Source organism: Callorhinchus milii, unplaced genomic scaffold, assembly GCF_018977255.1.
Source record: "Callorhinchus milii isolate IMCB2004 unplaced genomic scaffold, IMCB_Cmil_1.0 Scaffold1, whole genome shotgun sequence".
Lineage (NCBI taxonomy): Eukaryota > Metazoa > Chordata > Chondrichthyes > Chimaeriformes > Callorhinchidae > Callorhinchus > Callorhinchus milii.
Genome location: NW_024704742.1, coordinates 117,773,615 through 117,797,958, shown reverse-complemented (window position 1 = coordinate 117,797,958; position 24,344 = coordinate 117,773,615). Strand labels below are relative to the sequence as shown.

General features: G+C 40.5%; 1 protein-coding gene across 1 annotated transcript in view; it reads right to left on the bottom strand.

The window, feature by feature from the left end:
- Positions 1-18,356, bottom strand: part of pde8b (phosphodiesterase 8B) — a 98,957-nt gene extending 80,601 nt beyond the window's left edge. The window contains exon 1 of the mRNA XM_007905387.2: positions 18,006-18,356. Within this exon, the coding sequence (XP_007903578.2) occupies positions 18,006-18,275 (270 nt within the window). The 5' untranslated portion in view covers positions 18,276-18,356. The remainder of the gene's footprint in view (positions 1-18,005) is intronic.
- Positions 18,357-24,344: the final 5,988 nt, after the last annotated feature.

Sequence of the window (24,344 nt, the reverse complement as noted above, 5' to 3'; positions counted from 1 at the left end):
CTTATATTACATTTTACTTTATATTAAATAGCAATCTACACTTCTCCTATATTAGATATTGCTTCATATTAAATAAAAATGCTGTATCAACACATTATTTATATTAAACATTATTTTATATTAAATAAAAATGTTGCTTACTGTGACAACAAACTTTTATAATTTTCAAGGAAATATATGTACTTCTGGAAAAAAATCTAAAAATCAAGAAACACTCAAATATGTTGACGTTGAGTTCCATTTTTTGAATAATACAGCATTTCAGAAATGCTTTGTTGATACTCAAAATGAACAACGTGGTCGTTTATCCTCAAACCTAAGGTTTTATAAATAGCGTTAAAATTAGATTTGGAACATCTAACCCCAGAGGGAAAGAGTTGAAACAAGTTGTTTGTTACACCACAAACATCAAATCAAATGTTCTGTTAATATATACATCAATAAACAGGAATTTGCCCTCCCGGACTCAGTTAAAAGACATACGATACTTGTGTTTTACATTTACTTATTACAATCTTCAGAATAATTCACAAATAAACATACTTGTACATGTTAATAGAGTTAATGGGTGCAACCCGTAGACTGTCCAACACCTTGTGATGTCCTTCCAATGTGAAAGGTGCTTTATAAAGGTAAATTTGTATTGTTGTATTGAGTTAATTTCTAAAGCTTTTCCTTTTTCTGTCCAGTTCTATTTTTGCAAATTTTCTTGTCGCAGTGTTGATTTCCTCCTTGTTTCATTCGCTCCCTCTGCCAATGCCATACTAGAACATCCTAAACCCCTTACTAGGAGGTGTAAAAGAATGCTAATGATTCACTTGTTAATATTAACTCGAAAGAGACAAATGTACAAAGACATTCACGCCACAGAACTGAATAACACTATCTTTTGCAATGTCAGTCCACCTTGTATGACATTAAAAATAGGCAGACTGTCATTCCTGTACGAGGTCATGGCTGGCACAGCACTCAAGACTTTCTAGCACTTTATGCCAGAACTTCATATCAGGTGAACATTAACGTTCTGTAGCAATCCAAAATGTCTCCATGAATTGCTTGCAGTTTAGATGCACATGACATCTCCTCTCTGGGTTATATGAGAGTCCTTTACATGCGAGAGTTCAAATAGTAATGCAGGACTAATCATCATCTGCTCAACAACAACAAGATTTCATTTATAGAGCGCCTTTCATGTCGGGAGGACGTCCCAAGGCGCTGGACAGTTGGGTCGGGACCCGAGCAGGGGGGAGATGGTCAGGGTGAGGGGAGGGAAGGGAGGGAGTGAGGAGGGGGTAGAGAGTGTCGAGAGGGGAGCTGAAGGCACAGTCAACTATAACTGCTGTATGTATTGTGAAATTAGAAGGCTCGCTCCAAACTTTGGAAATAAACACAAATCCTTCAGTACTTTTGTGCTTTCAGCAAACACTGGACAAATCTGCCCTCAACACAGTTACGTAAACATCCACGTAATATTAGCCAAATGAATTTCATGCAAAACTAAAAGATAATATTAGCAATTTGCCTTTGACAGAGTTAATCTTTTTCACCAATATTCTCTCTGCTACTGCCCCTAATTAAGCCTTTCTATCGAAAACAAACAATCCCTGCAACAGCTCCTATTGAAATCCCCAACTTGTTTATACAGTACAATGATATATTGTTATTAATAATAATAGTATTTACATCAGGAGGATGTTTCAAAGCATTTCCCCCCAAAATAATAATAATTTAGTCACTCAATCCACGACTATTTGTGGGACACTGCTGTAATCAATTGGCTGTCGCATTTCACCCACAACATATACAGTCAATTAATTTTACAATATATTCTGTGAATCACTTTGAGGTATCTCGAAGATGTGATAAGGCGCTTTATCAAAAGCGAGGATTATTATTATTATGATCCTGTAAAGTGCAGTGACTGTGTGTTTTGTGGGTGAAAGTGACAGTCAATTTGGGCACTGCAATGTCTCGCAAACAATGACAACAACAACTTGGATTTGTATAGTATATTTCATGTGGGGTAGCATCTCGGAGCGCTTAACACTGGTGGAGCTTGATGCCGAGCTGGAGAAGGGGAGAGGTGACTGTCAGCGCAGTTGAAGAGTAAGGTCTTCAGGTGTGATCTGAAGGCAAGCAAGGAGGAAGCAAGGGAGAGATTGAGGCAGTAATGGAGCCATGGAGCGAATAACTAAGTTAATAATATTGCTATTAGGAAGCTCTCTCGTCAATCCTGCAACTGCCCTTCTTTCCTAATGTTGATTTTATTTTTCCTTTTAAACAAATGATGAGCCTTTATTCTGACATTGATACAGGTTTCACTAACACGCTTCTTTAATGCCGTTCTCTAATTAAACAGTCCTACTCTATTCTGCAAATGCAAAGCAGAACATTTTAAAATAAATTAGCTTTTAATTTTTTCTTAGCAGGATTCCGAGTTGCACAAATAGGAACTCCTCTGGCAACTGGAAATATGGGACGATGACCAGAATTTCAGCCCTTAGGCGGTGTCATGTGTGAGCAGTGCAAAGACCTTAGTTGGGACAATGATGCAAGTTGTGGATTTCTCCTGTGCCCTACATCCACTCTGCCGCAATTATTTGCTGTCACAGCTCAACAAGTCTATCTGTTAACTTTTTTTAAAAACAAATAGGGAGGTCCACATAGACGAGGGAGTTAAGAATTCAGCCTGGATTATTGCTCTTCATTCTGATGTAGTGATAACTGACTGGAAAATGTCCGTGTCTATAGATGTGTTTGTCGAATCAAATTTAAAAGGAATATCTCATTTTAAAATTAATATCTTACTAGCCTTTTGAATTTTGCAAAGGAAAAAAATATTTGTTTGACTTTTATTTATTTATTTACGTATTTATGGCAATGGAAACATTTGTACACCATCATCTGACGCTGATTCATATCAACCTGCATTTAAAAAAAATGCTGCATTCAAACTGCAGTTGTACGAGGAAGGTTGATAGTGAATAAAATTAGAGAACAAGAGAGGAGTGGAAAGAAAAATCTATGCTGCAATAGAGAGGAACAGAGAGAGAACAGACTGAAATAGAGATAGAACAATCATACTGCAAACGAGGCAGATGGAAGACGAAAGGAAGTGTTAAAGTGAGGTCGAGAGAACAACTTATTATTACAGTATTATAACTGTTATGATTATAATATTGAGAGTAATGAGAGAAAGAAAGAAACCACACTGTAATAGCGCCAGAGAGAGATAACAGACTGCAATAGAGACAGAGAAAAAAATAAATTAGGCCTGCTGGTTTGAAAGAAAGCACTTGCATTTTATAGTCACTTATCATTTCAAAATGTTTCAAAGTGCTAAACAAGTAATTACTGTCAAGTGTTGTAACTTCTTTTAGTGAAATTTGGCAGCCATTTGCACCAGCAAGGTCCCACAAAGAGCCATGAAATGAATGACTAATTTTCCTGCAGAATTATTGACCAGGTTGTCAGAGGAAACTTCCTTTTTGAATGTCATTGGATATCAAGTGTCCACCTGCAAAACAGCCAATACTTATTACCTTGTCCGAAGGATAGAATCCCCAACAATCCAGCACTCCCTCAAATACTACATTGAGTGTCAACCTAGAAAATGTGAGCTCAAATTTCAATGTGGGCCTTGAACCCACAATGTTCTGATCCAGAGGTGCATGAAAGAGAGAGAGTGAGTGAGGAAGAGTGGAACACAAGCTGCAATACAGAGGGAGAAACAAAAAGAAAGATAAACAGGCTGCAGTAGACAGAAAGAGGCCAAACTGCATTAGAGGGAGAACACATAGCATTATGTAAAGCATATATGGATAGAACAGTTGTATAAAAAATAACAAAATACCACAAAACATTCCTTAATTTTTGGTTTTCTTTTGCTATGGTTAATAAATGAGTTCTAAAAAAAAGCATGACAAAATTACAACCTTAGTTATACACAAATCAACTGTACAGGATGCAAAAGCAGTGACAATTAAGCTACTAATATCATAATATATGATTAAATTAGCAGGACTCATTAACCTGATTCCACTGGCTTCCCAACCGCCAGATGACAGAATTCAAAATCCTCGTCCACGCTTTCAAAGCCCTCCACGGCCTTGCCTCTTCCTATCTCTGTGACCAGCTAATACCATATCGACCTGTCCACTCTTTCCTCTCAGCAGGCTCCTGCCTTCTCCACATTGTTTGCCCGGCCCGCTCCGCTATCACCGATCAGGCATTCAGCCTCTCTGCCCCCGCCCTTTGGAACTCCATCCCACAGTCCCTTTGCCTTGTTCCCTCCCTTACCTCCTGCATTGTACTTCTCTAGACCCTCCTCTTCAACCGTGCTTTTCGTCACCTCCTACCCCTACCCTCCCTGCCCTCCACCCGTCCTGATCCCAACCGCTGCTCGGGTCCAGGTCTCTGACGGTTCAGCGTTTTGGGACGTTCTCCCAACGTGAAAGGTGCTATACAAATGAAATTTGTTGTTGATGAGAGTAGTGTTTTATCAACAGAAAAGTGGTTATCATGTCTTTTAAAAGATCTTTTTTATCTGAGAAGAAAATTCATTTCAATAAGGGATTAAATTCTAAGACAATCAACAAGATTTCTCAGTAAATGAATTATTAATGATTAAATAAAGATATTAGCTTAGCTCAGTTGGTAGTACTCTCACCTCTGAGTCAGAATATTGAGGGGTTTAAGCCCCACTTGAGGGACGTTGAATTCTTAGTCTGGGATACCATTTTAGTACAGTTTTCGGTGAGTGTTGTTTTCTCGTCCTTTGGAAGAAATATTAAACCGAGGTCCCACTTGCCTGTTCAAGTCAATGTTAAAGAACCATGACTATAGTCAAAAGAAGAAGGCAGCTTCTCCTAGTGACTTGGCTGGCCAACAATCCTCCATTTAAATTAATCATTCACTTCCCTGATGTTTGTGGGACTTTCTGCTCGTAATCGCCTACAAGAACAACAACAAGATTACATTTGTATAGCGGGTTTCAAAAACATTTCAGATTCGAGCTGGGGTCAGGGAGGGAGAAGGGAAGAGATGGGAAGGGGAGTGACCAATGGCATAGTCAAAGAGGAGGGTCTTGAGGCGGGACTTGAAGGACGACAACAACAACCTGCATTTATATAGCGCCCTTCACATAGGGTAGTGACCCAAAGCACTTACAAATGCACAATCACTAAAGCGCTCCGAGCGCTACCCCGTGAGGGGACGCTATATAAATACATGTTTTTGTTGTTGTATCACTGCACTTCACAGTAATTAGGCTGATGTGTTTTGAGTCATAATCATGTTAGAGGTACTACATTAAATGCAATAGCCAGAGTAAATTCCCAATCTAAAGTGAAATGGGAAATATTTTTCATTGTAATAAGCTGTAAGAATCCCTTATTGAAATTAGAATGGATTGGGGTTTTAGTATTCCAGAATTTTTACTTTTTCACTTTACTTTGTACCCAAATGCAAATTTATGTTAGTTCTTTCTGTCCTCAATGGACTGGTGAATCTGTGCTACGCACCCTTGCATTTCTAATCAGTCTATTATCTTTTAAACTAAATTGCTGTGGGTTGCATCTTTCTGAGATGCTACCCTGCATGAATGGCACTACTGTATATAAATGCAAACTTGTTTTTTAAGGCTCAGCTGTAGGTCATTTTAAACCCTGGGAGTGATAAGCAAGACTTGAAACTAATAGTGAGTTACTATTACTGTAGAAAATAGCAATTTATCTTTAATGTTAACTGTACAAAGCAACATTTAACCCTTGCCAGTTTGTGGCTTGATCAAGTGATTGATCCAGAGAACATGTTCTTATGTTCTAACGGAGTCACGGTGGGACAGATGCAGCATTAACTACAGGGATAAGAAGGATCAAAAGCTTTAATTTAAATGTAAATCGCTGCACGTAGATTTCAAATTTGTTCAATCTGTTATTATTTACGGCTCTCATGTAAACTTTGTTCCAGGTTTATATTTACATAACTTGTTGATGGCGTGCCACACAATATTTTAACATCCATCTGGCTCAGTCTCAAAGATGACTAACTGCAGGATCTATGCTGAAAAGAGATGGAGAGATAATTACAACAAAAGGTGATCTCTACACATATAAGTCAGTTTCAGGTACCCTATTGAAAAATAAAACCAAATGCTTCTTGATCTGAACTCATTTCTTGGGAGAAAAATTTCTATTTAGATTTTGCTAAGTTCTTTCGTAGTTCTCTTATCTTTCAATGACTCCAGCATGCAGCCCTGCTAGTAATTTAATTGGAGGCCATTCATCCCATCAAGCCTGTCTAAGCAGTTTATTTGATCAAGGCAAATCTTTAAATCCTACGTTCCCGTCTTTTCTCTATACGCCTTAACACTCTCACTGCCAACAACAACAACAAGATTCCATTTATAAAGCGCCTTTCACGTCAGGAGGACGTCCCAAGGCGCTGCACAGTTGGGTCATGACCCGAGCAGGGGGGAAATGGTCAGGGTGAGGGGAGGGAAGGGAGGGAGCGAGGAGGGGGGAAATGGTCAGGGTGAGGGGAGGGAAGGAAGGGAGCGAGGAGGGGGAAGAGAGTCGAGAGGGGAGCTGAAGGCACGGTCAAAGAGAAAGGTTTTGAGACCGGCCTTGAAAGAGGAGAGGGAGGAAGCAAGGCGAAGGCACTGGGGGTTAGAGTTCCAGAGCCTCGGGGCTGAGAGGCTGAAGGCCCGACCACCGATAGTAGGGCGATTGGGGCGGGGGACGTGGAGCAGACCGGAGCCGGAGGAACGGAGGGTACTGGCAGGTAGGTAGGGGGATAGTAGGTATCCTAGGTACTGCCTAAGTATGTTTCTGTCTCCTTTGTAAACACCCCAGTTAATTCTATCTACATTTACATATGAGACTTCAATTTCTGACCTGCTGGACCTCTGCTTGAACGCTTGTTTCGGGTTCCATGAAGCTGGATAGTGGCTCCTAAAATTCCCAGCAGGAGACTTGCTGAGATTGGTGTCCGAGTGGCTTTTCAGAGGGCATGACTGAGATACATCCACAAGGTGTGATTTACAAATCAATTTGTGAACATCTCAAAGTGTCCCCCAATGTCAACTAAACCTTTGAAACAATGGGAACCAGGGTTCAGCAACTCTCCAACAGAGCAAAAGAGAAGGGAGTTTCTCCTGGTGTTCTGGCCAATAATCCACCATAATAAAATTGGTCAATCACTCCGTGGCTGTTTATGGGACATTGCTGTGTGCAACTGGCTGCTGCATTTTGCACACAAATATACAGTCAATTCACAATATAGTATATTCTGCGACGCACTTTGAGACAGACATCTGGAAGAGTGCTATATCAAATGCAAGGATTATTATTATTAGGATTGTGGTGTGTTTTATATGGTAATAGCTATATTTTCAACAGTCAAATATTGCTGAAGGTTTGAAAGCCTCCTCTTTTTGTAAAGGTCATCTGTGAATTAACTTGGAGCAGTCTCAATATAGCTCTAAATAGGTGTTAACTTGCAGAACACAATTACCCTTAATCTAGCTTTAAATCAGCAGTTACATTATGCAATGGTGCTACAGGAATGGCTGGTGTGGGAATTAGAAAATGTCATTCTAATTCTGTAAGGGATGCTCCTGTGAAGTTTGGCTAAAGTGCATGGTTGTGTTAAAGTAGATGGAAGGAGTTTTATTCCACATCATATTTGGAGTCCTGTAGCTCAGTGGTTAGAGCACTCGCTTTGCAAGTGAGAGACCTGAGTTCAATTCCAGGCAGGGCGAAACCTTGGGCAAGTTTCCTTACTCCACACGCCTAATAATAATCCCTCCAAAAAACCAAAAACAATAATTAAATTGGTCATTTTTCAATCTACGACTGTTTGTGGGACATTGCTGTGCGCAATTGGCTGCCGCGTTCGCCCACAAATATACAGTCAATTCACTTTACAGTGTGTTCTGTGAAGCGCTTTGGGACGTCCTCCCGACGTGAAAAGCGCTATATCAAATGCAAGGATTATTATTATTATTATTATTATTATTATTCATGTTATGCCAAATGTCAGCCGGACTCTGTTGGTAGAATGCCTTCTTCTGCGTCAGAACGTTGTGGGTCCAAGCCCCATGTTGGGATTTTTAACTCACTGATTAGGCTGTTACTCCAGTGCACTACTGAGGATCTGCTGCATTGCTGGAGGTGCTGTTCTCTGGATCGGATGTTAAACAGAGTTCCTCTACCTGTTCAGGTATATGATACAGATCCCATGGCACTATTCAAGACAAAAAGGGAGTTTCTCCTGTTTCCTGGCAGGAGTAGAGCAAAACTACTGCACTTCTCAGATGTCAAATAACCAACCAGTGATTGTCCTCCTCGTGGATGAGGTAAGCAGGGTCTCCTTGAATCTGAGTTGGATATACAGTGGGGAGTTTGACACACTGTATATCTCAATGACAAACTGTGTCATTTTAGCTGATTAAACTTCAGGACTACCACAATAAACACTCTGAGGTCCCCAAGCCTTAGCTCTTGCCAACCTGTCCCTAATAATCTCCAGATTTAAGTAAGATGAGTAAATCCCTCCAAGTGAGACCACACCTCAATTCCATGTGTGATAGAATACATATAGAACTAAAGAAGCATGGAAATTTATGGCACACAGAAGACCATTCGGACCATCATGTCTTTGCTGGTTCTCTCAAGAGCAATCCTTTTGGTTGCATTTACCTGCCCTTTCCCCAAACCCTGTAGCTGACACATGTTAATGTATTTGATTAGTTCCTAATTCTATTTATGGACTTTCAGTTTAATTTGGATACTCTTTACATGATGATGGGTTTCTGCACTTGTCCTTCACCTGGCTGACTAAAGAAAAATAGACTCCATCTTTATCAGATCCAAGGCCAGTCTGCCCCCAACCTCTGGAATTCCATCCCCCAGTCACTCTGCCTTGCCCCCTCCTTAGCCCCCTTCAAGTCCTGCCTCAAGACCCTCCTCTTCGACCATGCCTTCGGCCACCCCACTTCCCCTCCCCTCCCTTCTCCCCCCAACTCCAGCTCGGGTCTGAAATGCTGTACTCTATACAGCAGGCGCTATACAAATGTAATTGTTGTTGTTGTTTGATTATTTATGAAGGCCTTGGACCTGATAAAGACAGTTACTCTTTGGTATTGAAGTAAATTGTTTCACCAATGCACTGCTGGAGTGACTTTTATTTGTTCCACTCATTATTGTGGAAAGAGGTGAATCTACTACTCTGTGCAGTCACAACTTGAGTTTTAATGTGATTGATGCTATTTATGAAGAGGGGAAAAATATATATCTGAAATTAACGGGCTCAATTAGCATAGTTTGCCATTGAGAAACACATTGTCCATTTTTTCTATACGAGCTTTAAATCAAAAATAATGTTAGGCTCAAAAGTTCACAATTTGCATCCATGCATGATAATATTCTCAGTTCTGTCGATAGTCATTCATTATGACACATAATTTGGTAAAACTGTAACCAAATTGATTCATGCCACTGTTTAAAACAATGCATTGATCAGGTACACATTGAAAAGCTGAAAATGATCCCTCTTAACTCTCACCAACGCCTCCTTGTGCTTGGCTCTGACTTCTTCAATCTTCTTGTTCTCTCTCTAAAATTCATGGAACACAACCTTGTAATCAGTTCAACTCGCAACTCTTTTTCCTCTCTACCATCGCTTTCTTGATCAAATGGTTGCATCCTTACTCACACAAAGCTTTGTGTGCCCATTACCTCTGGTCCTCTCCAGGCTTCCTTGTCTCCCAGTGGAACAACTTCAAAATTGTCCCTCTCGCTTACAAATCCCTGCATGTCCTCATCCCTCCCTACCTCTGTGATGTTCTCCATCCTCATTCTTCTGCTTGTTCCTTCCAACAAATGCAACAACAACAAATTACATTTGTATAGCACCTTTCACATTGGGAGGACACCCAAAACTCAGGCATGTTGCATGTTCCTTGCTCCTCTGCTGCACCATTGGTGGCCATGTCCTCAGCTACTATGCACCTCATGCCTACTCTCTTTCGAATACTCCCTGCTTTGTGTCAGATACCACCTCCTTAAACCACTCGGAGATACTACTGTACATGAAGGGCACCATATAAATGGAAGTTGTTATTATAAAGTGTCTTCACAATCTCTCTCACTGATTTCCTCAGTGTTGACAGTCTTCTTATCACTGAATGGTAAGTATGACAGTACTATATCAGTTGCCATTTTATCACAGTAGAAAGAGCAATGTCTACAGAGATATTTCTCAATGGTAAAGTGCGATTTCACCTGAGGCTATTTTTGGCGCTATGAATATGATTTCAACAACAACAACATCAATTTGCACTTATATAGCACCCTCCACACAGGGTAGCGTCTCAGAGCGCTTAACAGTGGCGGAGCCTGACTCTGAGCGGGGTGGGGGGGGGGGAAGGTGGCCGTAAGCATGGTCGAACAGGAAAGTTTTCAGGCGGGACTTGAAAGAGGAGAGAGAGAGGGTAAGGCGGAGGGATTGAGGGAGAGTGTTTCACAGTTTAGGGGAATAGTGGCTGAAAGCACAACCTCCGATGGTGGGGGCGGTGGGTGTGAGGGACGAATGAGAGGCCGGTGCCAGTCGAGTGGAGGCGCGGGATGGTGGATTGGGGAGTGAGGAGGTCGGAGAAGTAGGGAGGTGCCAAGAGAGTGAATGGATTTGAACACGAGAGTGAGGATCTTGAAGTTGATCCATTCGGTGATGGTGAGCTAGTGGAACCTGGCTAGAACTGGTGAGATGTGGAATGAAAAAAAGACTGCTATTGTGATAACTTGTTTTTACAACAAAATAGGAAAAGTATAATTTTCTGGAAAGCAGTCCATATGAAGATGGAAATGGTGTGGTGAGACACTCAATTTGGTGATTCACCCCAACCTTCCCAATTGCTCCCTCCTACAGATCTAGCAATGTTGTATTGACATTATAACTGAATCAAACAACATTCACCCTGTTGCAACCTAAGAAAAACTGGCGCTGTTGATTCAATTTGTGCTCCTAACTTTATGGTTTCCAATATATTGCCCGCAGCTGATTTACTTTATTCACTGCCCCATTGTGACTCTCAGTTGATTTCTGATTTTTCCTGGCTGCTTAGGACAAGTAATCAGAAAGGCCATAACCTCTTTGGTATTCTTACATTGCTTTATTTCAAACAATTGCAGTGATTGGACTTGAGAGCCAAAAGATTTGTTAGATGCAATCATTCTATTCAACAGCGTAAAATGCTACAAAGAAAGGCCGGAACCCAAGGTCCAGTCACTTTCCAACAGAAACCATAAAGTAAAGTCTGAAAATGAGTGAGAAGTTATCTTTATACATTACAGGACTGTGGAGTCCTGTAGCTCAGTGGTTAGAGCACTCGCTTTGCAAGTGAGAGACCTGAATTCAATTCCAGGCAGGGTGAAACGTTGGACAAGTTTCCTTACTCCACACGCCTAAAAATAATCCCTCCAAAACCAAAAACAATAATAAATTGGTCATTTTCAATCTACGACTGTTTGTGGGACATTGCTGTGCGCAATTGGCTGCCGCGTTCGCCCACAATTATACAGTCAATTCACTTTACAGTGTGTTCTGTGAAGCGCTTTGGGACGTCCTCCCGACGTAAAAAGCGCTATATCCAATGCAAGGATTATTATTATTATTGAGAAACATAGGTGAAAGATTTAAGTCCATAATATAGAACACAACTAAGGCAGAAGATAGTCGGACAAACCCCAATGGTCTAGTGGATAGAATTATGAACTGCAGCTTACAGACCAGGACTTCCCAGGGTTAAGGAGGGTAAAACCAGTCAGGCTTTCTGCTCCTGTTGCTTCTACAAGATCCTCTACTACCAGTGTGGTAGCGAGGTGGGGAGAGGTCAGGTTAGGCTGTGACATACTGTATATCTGAGCGACCTTGCCACCACTCACTGCCAATGGTTCACAATATTGAATGGAGTACCAGAAACAACCAATGCCTGAGGAACCATACCACAACAACAGGAGAAAATTAACTTTGCACCATTCTGATATTCTCTTTTTACACAATACAATTTACAATTAGGTAGAGCCTTTCATAGGGCAAGGACATCCCACAACACAGTCACAGCAGTGTGCACCCAAACTGGGGTGGGAGCCAAAGTGGTGGTGGGGGTGGGAGATGGGGGTTCCCTGGCTATTTCCATGTCACTAATCCTACACCGTGTCTGTGATGTGATTTTTGTCACATTGACAGGAAACACAGTTAAAATGTGTCTGTAAAACCGCTCCTAATGTATGTTAGGTTTGGGAATTAATTTCTTCCCAGTTCCCCTTGACTTTGGCAGAATGATTTCACTCAGATCAGCTGAAGATTCAATATAAGGACCACTTTTTTTTAGCAAGGGAGGAATGCAGGTCAACATTACTGGTGGTTGTGGAGCAATGCTTCAGCGTAGAGTGGCTGAGTGTGATCATTGATCATTCATTGAGGTTATCCAGTCAATGTGAAGCTGCTGGCAGCAAAAGTAATCAAATGCAAGGTCACATCTCATGGGCATTTTTACTATACCTCAAAATAAATTATTCCAGTCTTTGCTGAGATTACATTAGAAATATTGCGGTAAAGTTTTAGATGTTTTGAGGTGTCATCTGGCTCAGTCAGAAGGTTGTGAGTTCAAGCCCCATATCAGGACTTTGAACTCATAGTCTTGGCTGACACTCCAATGTCCAGTGATCATATGGCACAATTTGAAAAGAGAATGGAGTTTCTTCCAGTGTCCTTGCCAGCAATCCACCACATAAAAAAATGGTCATTCACTTCATGGCTGTTTGTCGGACAGTATTGTACAAAATACACAGTCGCTGCACTTTGAAATGCTCTCCTAACATGATAAGGCATTATATCAAATGAAGGATTATTTCTTGTTATATTTGTGTAAAATCATGCCAGCTGGTAAAGACCACTAGATGGCAGGGTACCCCTCTCAGGAAGTGGTCTCTTCCTTTCAGACTTGGATCACCACCATCTTTATTCCCCCTTAAGGTGAGATGAGTATTATTGTAAATTATAGCTCCCAGTTGGGTCTTCATATTATTTGTTATTTGTTTCCAAGGTTGATCTGCTGAGGAGGAGCATAAATCACACCCTCCCCACCTTAGATATCAGGAAGTTTTTCTTCACGTAGAGGGTAATCAACAACTGGAACAGGTGGCCAAGAAAGGCAGAAGAGGTCAGGGCATTAGACTCATTTAAAAAGCTGCTTGATGCAGTGATGGGGGGATGGTAAGGGGATGTTCTGGATGGATGAGATTAGATGGGCTGAAGTGCTCTTTACATCCAAAATGAATCTTGTTAGCTTGTCAGGAATTGTTTTCCATTCATGAGATCCAAGGTCTCAAACCAGGCACTCAGATCAATGGATCTGATGAAAGGTCATTGAAACGTTAACTAATTTTCCTCTCTCCATGGATGCTGCCTGACCTGCTGTGTGTTCTCAGCGACTTCTGTGTTCATAGCAGATTTCCAGCATCTGCAGTACTTTGCCTTTTGTTCAATAGAAGGCAATATCTGTAAGGATGAATTTAGAGCAATGCTGGAAAACAAATATTGTTCAGCTACACAGAACCCTCTCCAGGAAACTGAGTGGGTCAGGTGAAGTCCACAAAAGTGTAGATTTTGTAGGGTCTGTGGAAGGAGGAGGCTTGAAGGGTTGAACAGTTTTTTTTAATATTCTTAAGCACTTCTATATGTCTTACTACAAAGAAAATGTTGTAGTGGCTGAATGCCAGATTTATTAAAATGCATGTAGCAAATACTATTGAATATCAGAGTTTATGTGAATTCCAGTCCCAATCACCTGACTTGGAAAACACATGTTGCATTTCAGCAAAAGTATGTGCTGCTCAAATCACAGCAGTTTTCCTGAAGGCATTGCAATGAATAAAACCTTACCGATCTGTAATAATTATTTAACCCTTTCTCTCCCTCCCTTCACAGAAATCATTAATGCTATTTTCACAGTGCTTGAGAGACTCCAATGATTTCAGAAATATTTGATCAGTGGATACTGCTGTATGTTTTTTGTCTGGAGGCATGGAACAATCTTAAATGCATGGCTTGCCACGATGTTCATATGTTAATAGTTTATTATTATGTATGTTTCTTGTTTCTTCATGGCTAAGTGTAGGAAATCCAATTAAGACTTGTGTAATAAAGAAGCAATATGAATTTGCCCACAAATTCAATCACTACTCTTTACAGTATATTCTGTGAAGCGTTTTGAGGCAACTTCTTGACATGAAAGGAACCATACCACATACAAAGATTATAGGACAATTGTATGGAGTATCTCACATACCTAGCACTTGTGTTCATATGTGACGCAGTGGATCAAAGAGTGGACAGTTCTAGAGTTTACGTTGTGCAATTGTAGTACTACAATCATTTGGACTCAAAGGAATGAAATTGATGATGTTATGAAGCATTATATAACACATATGGGAGTGAAAAATATAGCATTTGGTGACACATTTGATGTGATATTCATTGCATTGAATCTGCTTGTAAATGTATTTTAGTTGATACAGGGGAAGCCCCTTGTTCAGTGCTTCACTTTAGTACAGGTTCTATTTTAACTCATTCTTCTGAGGGCGCTCAGTTACCACTCCTGGTAATTAAGTGTCCGCCGAAGACTGGATTAAAAGTATTGTTGAAAACACTGTATTTCAAGTATTACTTCAAACACTGAAGTCTCTCAAAAACTGTGAAAATAGCGTTAATAATTTTAGTGAGGCAGGGAGAAAGAGTTAAATACTTCTGACTTCTAGCGCATACTGTCAGACTTCCTGCTCTAGGAACTTCCAGGTTGTCAGGTTGCATGCTGATTCTACTTCCTGCGCACAGGACATGTGCACTATGAAGGAAACACTGTTCCGTCACTTTGCAAAGGAAGTGACAGTGGTGCTTCCTAAGTACAGTGAGAATGCACATAGGAAATTACATCAGCAGTGCTTCCTGCGTATACTCTGCATGTATAATGCACAGGAAGTGACATCCGTGGTGCTTTCTATTGATAACCTGAACGGGAAGCGCACTCCATTTTAATACAGGGATTCTGAGTGAATGGGCCCAGATGGTGCTGCAGAGGAGATTTACGAGGATGGTACCAGGAATGAGGGACCTTGATTATGAGGAAAGGCGAGAGAGGCTGGGATTATTCTCATTGGAGCAGAGAAGGTTACGAGGAGTCCTAATAGAGGTCTTCAAAATCATGAGGGGATTTGATAGGTTAGAAAGGGAAAAACTGTTTCCACTGGTGTGTGTGTCGGTGACTCGAGGTCACAGATTCAAAATAGTCTCTAAAAGAAGCAGAGGGGAGGTGAGATGAAATTTTTTCACGCAGCGAGTTGTTCGAATCTGGAACACATTGCCCTGAAAGGGTGGTCGAGGCCGATTCAATAACAACTTTTAAAAACGCAGTGGATGGGTATTTGAGGAGGACGGGATTGACATTACATTGCTCTTTTTAAAGAGCTGGCACAGACTCGATGGGGCGAATGACCTCTTTTTGTGCTATATGATTCTATGATTCTGTAGCAGGTTTGCCCTGTAATTTGCAAATAGTTTGATCACCTCCATGACTTCAGCCGAATTGATTTCACAACAGAAGCTTTTGAAAAGTGTCCAGTTGCCTTTTTGAATTGGAACCCAGCAAAAGTAGGGCAGAAAGCATTTTTACAAGCTGAGAGGTAGATTCTGAATACCCCGTTACATGATACAAGCCAGGTTAAAGTCCTGTTCTATTATTAGATGTGCGAAAATATCATTCTTCCCTATTGGGAGCATGGATATCTTCAAACCAAATCACTGAAATCAATGGGCTCTTCCAATCTGAAACTAGTCAATAATTATCAACTGACATTCTGCTTTTTCCTAACAGATTACACAACAAAAACAAATTGCCCATAAAACACAGTCACTTCACTTTACTATAGATCGCTTTGGGACATCCTCCCAGCGTGAAAAGCGGTATACCAAATGTAAAGATTATTATCATTATTATTGTTCACCCTCCCTGCCCTCCACTCTCCCTGATTCCCCACCCCCCTGCTCGGGTCCAAATCTCTGACTGTCCAGCATCTTGGGATGTCCTCCTGACTATTATTTTGTATTAAGAACTTAAAAGGGATGCGATCTTCAGAAAGGAATGTACATAAATAACTGTGACACAATGACATAAACTCGCTCTCATATAACTTTCCAGATTACATGTGTGTGATGACATTGTAAGTAAATGATGGGTCTGCTCCATCTCTTCTCCAAACAAATCAAAAATGTTTGCAACCACATTTTGATAAAGAGCATGCTCTTGGAAAGTTGTTGCTTTGCAGTATTTTGATTTTATTTATGGAAAGCAATTAATCTCTATTATTTTACTACACTCTGAAAGCCTCATCCACTTCTTGTCTTGATTTCTGGCACAGAGGAATCGGAGGACATGGTTAGTCCTCTGAACGACGAGGGCAGCTAATAAAGCGGCGTATGAGCAGGTCAGAGAGGTAGGGAGGTGCTGGGGCAAGATGGAATTTGCTAATGAGGATGAAGATCTTGAAATCGATTCTTTCAGATATAGAGAGCCAGTGGAGCCTGGCAAGAATTTGAATGATTGGGTTTCGGAGTTTGGTATGGGAGAGGACGCGGGCAGCAGAGTTTTGAATGAGTTGGACCTTGTGGATGGTGAAACGAGGGAGACCAGTGAGGAGTGCATTTGAGAAATCAAGATGGGAGGTGGCATAGCCTAGATTAGCGGCTAAGGATAATTGTTGGCCAACAAACCGAAGGAAATTCCCTTCTCTTTTCAAATCATTTTGTGGGATTTTACCATTCACTTGAACAGGCAAATAGTTCTTCAGTTTAATGACTGATCAAAAAGACTATCCCTGACAATGCAACGCTCCCTAAGTATTGTTCTGGAGTGACAGCCTGGAGTATGAGCTCACATGCTGGTATAGAACTGTCCTTTCATTTCAATCCAAAAGTTTATGGGTTCAATTCTGCAACTAAGTTTGCTAGACAAGATAAAAATCGATCAAGGCTTCCACTCTTGTTCACTATCCAATGTTAACTGGTGTGTGTGGATAGCAGATGAGAACACAACTGAACTGACCTGGGATTAATAGTTCATCAACCTGGCAACATTTACTGTGCTAACATATGAAAAATTGGCAATTGGGCAAAGTAGCGAAAAACTGCTGGGGCTCGTAAACCATACCCTAGCAAGTCGATACCTGCAGGAAAGTAGAAGGGCGAGAAATTAAAAATAGTCTGGAGTCATAGTCTGATTTCAGGATTGGGGGAAATGTAGTGTGTGATAAGTATCACCATTGATAATTATCACATCACAACATGAATGTTTCCTTGCAACACTATATAGTATATAATAAAGTGAAACAAACTATCAGAAACAGGGCAACGGTTATTTTCAGATATGAAAGCACTGATGCAGATTTACCTAAAAGTTACACTTTTGGCTTTCAAACAAGAGCATTAACCTCAATAATTTTGGCACAATATTCATACAGGTTTTAATATTCCAGAATATGAAAAGACCCTGGAGAAGGACTACAGAGTTGTAGAGTTTGAGGAAGTACGTGTGATGAAATAAACTAAGTTAAAATAATCGCATCACTTGAGATTTAGCAGAAATGCTGAGCTCCTATACTGCATATCGAGAAACAAAATAGAATTGCAAAAATAAAGAGCTAATTTCAAAGGTTGAATGTGTGTCTATATCATTAACCTGTGAGTATGCAAAAGTCAGATGTTTCTGTGAAATATTAGCCTATGTTCAAAAATGCAAATAAAATAACATAATTTTCCAACGGCAAAGAAATTCATAAAGTCTACTGTCACCCCAGATAATAAATGGAAGAATACATTACCATAAATTGTCTCCCGTATGTTTGTGACAAGAATATGTAACGATGACCTCAATGAATGGAGCCTGTTACCTTAACGCTAGTATGGCTGGTTTGGGTTTCAGCTTCGGTGTAGTTGCTGTTCTCCTTCTTCTCTCGACGTGAGGAGGTACGTGTTACCCGGCTCTGGTATGCCAACACAGAAGGCAGGGAATCAGCAGCATCTGTCTTGATGAAGAAGCCATGTACTGTTGCTGTGCCCTGGGAGATGGTGGTGGTCTGATGAGGGGAGTTCGATTCATCTGAATCTCTGCAGTAAATCACTCCACTCTGAGAGACATGGATACTAGGAGCACAGCCCATCACTCTCTGTTCAGCTCCAGCTGCTTGCTGGACTCTCTCTGTCGCTTTGCCACACACACTCTCTCTCTCTTTCTCTCGCTCTCTTGCAGTCACTCTTCCACCTTCACTTCCTCTCTCTTTTGTCTTACAATCTTGTTTCTTTTTCTTTCCTTGGGTATATTCTGTTCAATCTCTCCTTAATCTCGCTCTCTTTCTTGTCTTTTTAATCTTCCTTTCTTTCGCTTAAAATCAGTCACCCTTTAATTTAGCCCCTTTCACTTTCCTGTCTCTCTCTCTCTTGCTGACACTTCTTCTTTCTCCTCCTTTGCTCACAATTAACAAGTAACCCTTGTCTACATAATTAATATTCTGTGTAAGCCTGTAGGCTGTTTTCATGCTCTGGTTATCGATTACTGAACGGGTTTCACACAATCCAGTCCAACAATCTCATCTGGAAAATTAATTTATCACCATTCAGGATCAGTGAACCTTTGAATCAGACTCACTCTGATCCGCTTTTCCTTTCTGCAGGGACGATAGTGGCAATAATCCACAAGAGGGAGAAAATGTGTCTAGAAAACATCTATGATTCATGTGAATATTCCTCTGCCTTCCTTACTTCTGTGTGATGCTCCCATCACAAGCTGTGATTGTAATTCACTCTATTCATGATGTCAGAAGAGTTCTTGATCTTTGACCTGTTCTCATAGGCCATTGTAGCTCCCCATTAACAACATTTGGCTGTTTTACCTTACTGTAGTTACCTGACATTGTTACAGCAATCCCAGACAGATCAGATTTTCAATTTCACAATTTCATTTTTGTATCCCCTACCGTTCAGTTTCTAAACAGCAGAATAACTGAGTTTTCCTAGGAATCCCAAACCAACAGCTGGGTGGTGGAGCCTAATGGTTAGACAGATTCTTTATTTGTGGTAAAGATAAATATTTGACTAAATTAGAATGCTGTAGCAAATAGAATACAACATATGTAAGTAAGTCTTTGCTATTTATCCAAATGCAAGTAAAACTGAGAAAATCAAATTCACATAGGCTGGAATAGTTGTTTTAAACGCGTTTAATGAATAATGCACTGGACTGTTATTCTGCTTTAGAATTGGGTCAATGTAAAAATTAATGATTTAAACTTCAACCATAACCCTTAACCAGTCATTCTGTTATCCAGCAAGCAGCTATCACAGAGCTCCGGAAGGGGAGGGTCAATTCCATCTAAAGAAGCAGTATTTAAAGGGAAACTGCTTCATCCCATGTATTTAATGATGTCCACAAGATTATTTCACTTGCCTGTTCTCCATCCCTTTCCCCTTTAGGTTTGTGCAAGTTTTTTTTGATAGCACATTTAACTGATTCAATGGATAATCTCATTATACTAATTGATCTTAACATTGGGTATTATTCAGCTTGAAGTGGCTATATGTCCAGTAGTCAAACAAATGTGAGAGGCATAAAAATGAATGAATTTCCTATCATTGCTATGTGTACAGATTTCCTCACTGTGGTCCCATAACATTTTAACATGAACTTTCTGGTTTAGATATATATGGTGAACTCAGATGAGGCTGCTCATACTCCTCATTTCGATCCTTGTGACAGGATGACATTTATGATTGATCCTGACAACTTTCGGAGGGAAGTGACAAAATTCTTAATACATCTTTAAGGCCTACTTTCAGATGCAACAACAACAAATTACACTTGTATTGCGCCCTTCATGTCAGATGTCCTACATGTGGAGTCCTGTAGCTCAGTGGTTAGAGCACTCACCTTGCAAGCGAGACACCTGGGTCCAATTCCAGGCAGGGCAAAATCTTGGACAAGTTTCCTTACTCCACATGCCTAATAATAATCCCTCCAAAAACAAAACAATAAAAACAATAATAAATTGGTCATTTTCAATCCATGATTGTTTGAGACACTGCTGTGCGCAATTGGCTGCCGCATTTCGCCCACAAACATACATTCATTTTACAGCATATTCTGTGAAGCGCTTTGAGACGTCTAGAAGACGTGAAAAGCGCTATATCAAATGCAAGAATTATTATTATTATTATTAAAGACGTCCCAGGGCGCTGGACAATCAGGGGTTTTGGACCCAAGCTGGGAGTTGGTGTCAGAAGGGGAGGAGGGCAGTGGGGGTGGGGGTGATTGATGATGGAAGAGGAAGGTTTTCAGACGGGATTTGAAGGAAGCAAGAGAGGGGGTGAGGCTGAGGGATTGTGGGATAGAGTTCCAGAGCGTGGGGGCAGAGATGCTAAATGCCCGACTGCCAATGGTGGGGTGGGAAGTGTGGAAGAACTGAAGCAGATCGGTGTCCACCGATAGGCCAAGAAAGCAGGACAAAATAATACAGGTTTAGGGTTATGAAGGGCAATTTTAGGACAGACACAAGGAAGCATTGCTTTAGTAGAAGGTAATCAACAGCAGGAACTGTTTACTTGGAAGGGTGGTAGAAGCCAGTACACTGGACGCATTTAAGAAACAGCTTAATGTTGCCACGTGAAGGACAGTAAAGTGGATAATATAATAGGAATTAACTGATCTCTCTTGTGATCTCTTATGGCTTCAAAGTCACTGAGCAGAAACGGGGGTATACCTCCCACTGATACAAAATAACGGAGAACTCTGCTCTAAATATAAAACCTTTAGTTTCCTCTCCTCCTTCCACCTATATGACTAACAACAACAGCAAAATTACATTTGTATAGCGCCTTTCACGTCAGGAGGACGTCCCAAGGTGCTGGACAGACAGAGTTACGGACCCGAGCTGAGGGAGATCGAAAGCACGGTCGAAGAGGGAGGTCTTGTGGTGGGTCTTGAAGGTGGCGAGGGAGGGCGAGATGAAGGGACTGCAGGATGGAGTTCCAGGGGGTGGGTGCAGAGTGGCGGAAGGCCCGCCTGCCGATAGTGGGGCGAGCAAAGTGGGGGATGTGAAGTAGGCCGGAGCCCGCTGAGTGGAGGAACGAACAGGATGGTAGGGGGTTAGGAGGTCACAGAGTTAGAGGGAGCAAGATATGGAGGGCTTTGAAGGTGAGGACCAGGATCTTGAACAGTATCCTCTGTGTGATGGGAAGCCAGTGGAGTTGGGCAAGGATGGGGGTGATAGGGTCACAGAGCCTAGTGCGAGAGAGGACACGGGCTGCAGAGTTCTGGATGATCTGCAGCCTGTGGAGGGAGGAGTTTGGGAAGGCCGACAAGCAGTGAGTTTGCATAGTCAAGCCTCAATGTAATGAAGATTTGAGTAGACTGATACCACACTTTGAACAACTTCCCTAATGATCATAAATCCTTAGTATTCTTTCCCCTATGAAGGGTAAGAGCATTGGTAATGTTAAGAGTCCTATTCATTATCAGACTACCTTGTTCCCTTTAAGGCAATGATTTCCATATACATACTTTGTTCAAGCTTTGCTTCTTTGATGGTTAACTCAAGTGGCATGTGACATGATATGATCCATGTTTCATATGGAGTAACAGCACTCTACCATTCAATGGACATCATTACAATTAATTCAAAGAAGACTGACAAAGATCATTCCGGGACTTGTATTTTGTGTTATGGAAAGAGAGAGTCACTAAACTGGAGCCAATTTATTTTGTTATAAGACTTACACAGCACAGCGGCAAACTGCATTTGGCAAACTGACAAACATCAGACCCATTGTTTTTTTGAGGTAAATGAACAAAATTAGAATTAATTTTGTATGTATTCCTTTCTCTTTTGAGGTGGGGTAGAGGTTAGGTTGGTGAATCATCAGAGAGTAAATATTATAAACATACATAGCTAACTATAGGATAAGTTACTACAGGGACATATTGCTACTTTAAAGGTGAACAGCTCTATTGCTGAGGATGCTCTTATTCAACTTTATCTTTTGCATGTTTCAAAATTCAAAACAACAAAGCAAGGAATAAGAAAAGACTATCTGACCCATCAAGCTTCTCCTTCTACAAACCATGCAAAACGTACCCTATAATAAATAATAATAATCTTTCCATGTGATATAGAGCCTTTCACTTTGGAAGGACACCTCAAAGCACTTCACAGGATCGCTGACTGTGTGTTTTATATGTGAACACAACAGCCAATTTGTGCACAGCAATGTTTCATGAACAGCCAGCCGTGAAGTGAATGGCCAATTTTATCTGGGGGATTGTTGGCCAGGACACTGGAAGAAACTACCTTCATTTTTCAAAGAGTGCCGTGAGATCTTTGATGGCCAACAGAACAAACAGATGGGATCCTGGTTTAACATCTTATCCAAACAATGGTTCCTTTGACAATGCAGCACTCCCCCAGCACTGTTCTCGAGTATCAGCCTAGGCTATGTGAGTTCAAAGTCCCGACATGGAGCTTGAACCCACAACTTTCTAACACAGAGACAGGTGTGTTACCAGTTAACCAAGGCTGACACCCCAGCCAATAAAACTTCACTGATCTATAGTGGATAATTAAAATACTCCATTGGTATTTACATTTTATGTTTGGGTTGATAAAGCTCATGGCTCTTCATAATCGAATCAAACCTTTTAAAGTCATGAGAAAATTGGCTCTCATGCAAGTCTATTGTTTGGTTCTTTCAACTCAAAAAGGTGTTCGAATAGCTTTTGGAACCATTTTAATAGCAAGGCAAATCCAAAAATTGCAGAAGAAAAATACTAAAATTCCATTTTCTAATGATAATTAATACTAGTTCATTCCCTGATCTAACAAGCATCTAAGAGTCCCAGTTTATTGTGAAAAGCGCGATATCAAATGCAAGGAATATTATATTATTATTTATACTTCCTGAGGAAACAGTGGATTTTCAGGTTAGTAGCTGGTTCTCCAAGCATAATATTCCTTTCAGCCAATGTGAGCTGCCTAACATATAATAATCCTTGCATTTAAAAAGCCCCTCATCACATCTTTGAGACAATCAAGGTGCTTCACTGTAAAGTGAATTGACTGTATATTTTGTGGACAAATGCAGCAGCCAATATGACTTTTATTTCATATTTATTTAATATGACTCTATTTCAGATTTAGGAGATTTACTAGAATGGCCACTGGTTTGTGACACACTAAAGCAGAGACAACCAAAGTCATTTCGTGTTTTCAAATCAGAGATAGGAAAGGATTGTCTATTCTATTGACATATTAAAGCATTGAACAATTAAAATTAAATTTGTTATAGCAATTCAAGGAAATGCTTTACCTTTATTTTGGGTGACTGGCATTTAAGGACAGTAATAGTGTGTGAGGTAAAACAACAACACATTTTATATAGAGTCCATCACACAGGATTTATAGTTTATAATCTATAGTTATTGTTTTGGAGAACTCTTAAGTGAAAAGACTGAAGACAACTGGACACCAAGTTCCAGTAAGTATAATGAAGCAAATCTTTTCCAAGCAGCAAGCAGATCACATGTACCTGCAGATCTACATTTGCACTGTGCAAGGTCCAAGCAGAATGTTAATGTGTTAATAAATCAAGAAATATTTAATTCCACTCAGTGGCATCACACTTTCCAAATATGTTTCAAATTATTTAGACAAATACCTACGCAAGTGGAATAATCATGGGTTTAAATGAGTGCTAGATTAATAATGGCACTATGGAAAATATTCAGCCATTGGCCCAGCCAGTAAAATCTTGTTCTCATTTTTTTGTTTAAAATGGTAATGTTTACACTTGTTGCAGATCCTACACTTTGCAAAGCAGGCTTTAAGTTTACATTTCATTCATACTTCATATGTTAGATATATAGGTATATATGAATTAAACCCTGATGATATGTTTAACATCGTCATAAGCTCTATAAAAGGGGGGGAACATGGACTGACTGTCAGAAGACCAAAGGTAAGCAGACTGTTTAGATTTAACTGCAACTCTTCACACAAAGAGTGAAATATGTGGAATAGACCACTATTCCAGGAATAGACCAGGAGGCACATTGTGAAATCAAATTTAAAAGGGAATTGGATAGCTATTTGGCAAGCAAATCAACTAAAAGATATAAATGAGATGGTAGTGAATGACTTTTGTTTACTTTGATAGACAAAATGGACAGACGGTTAAACAGATAT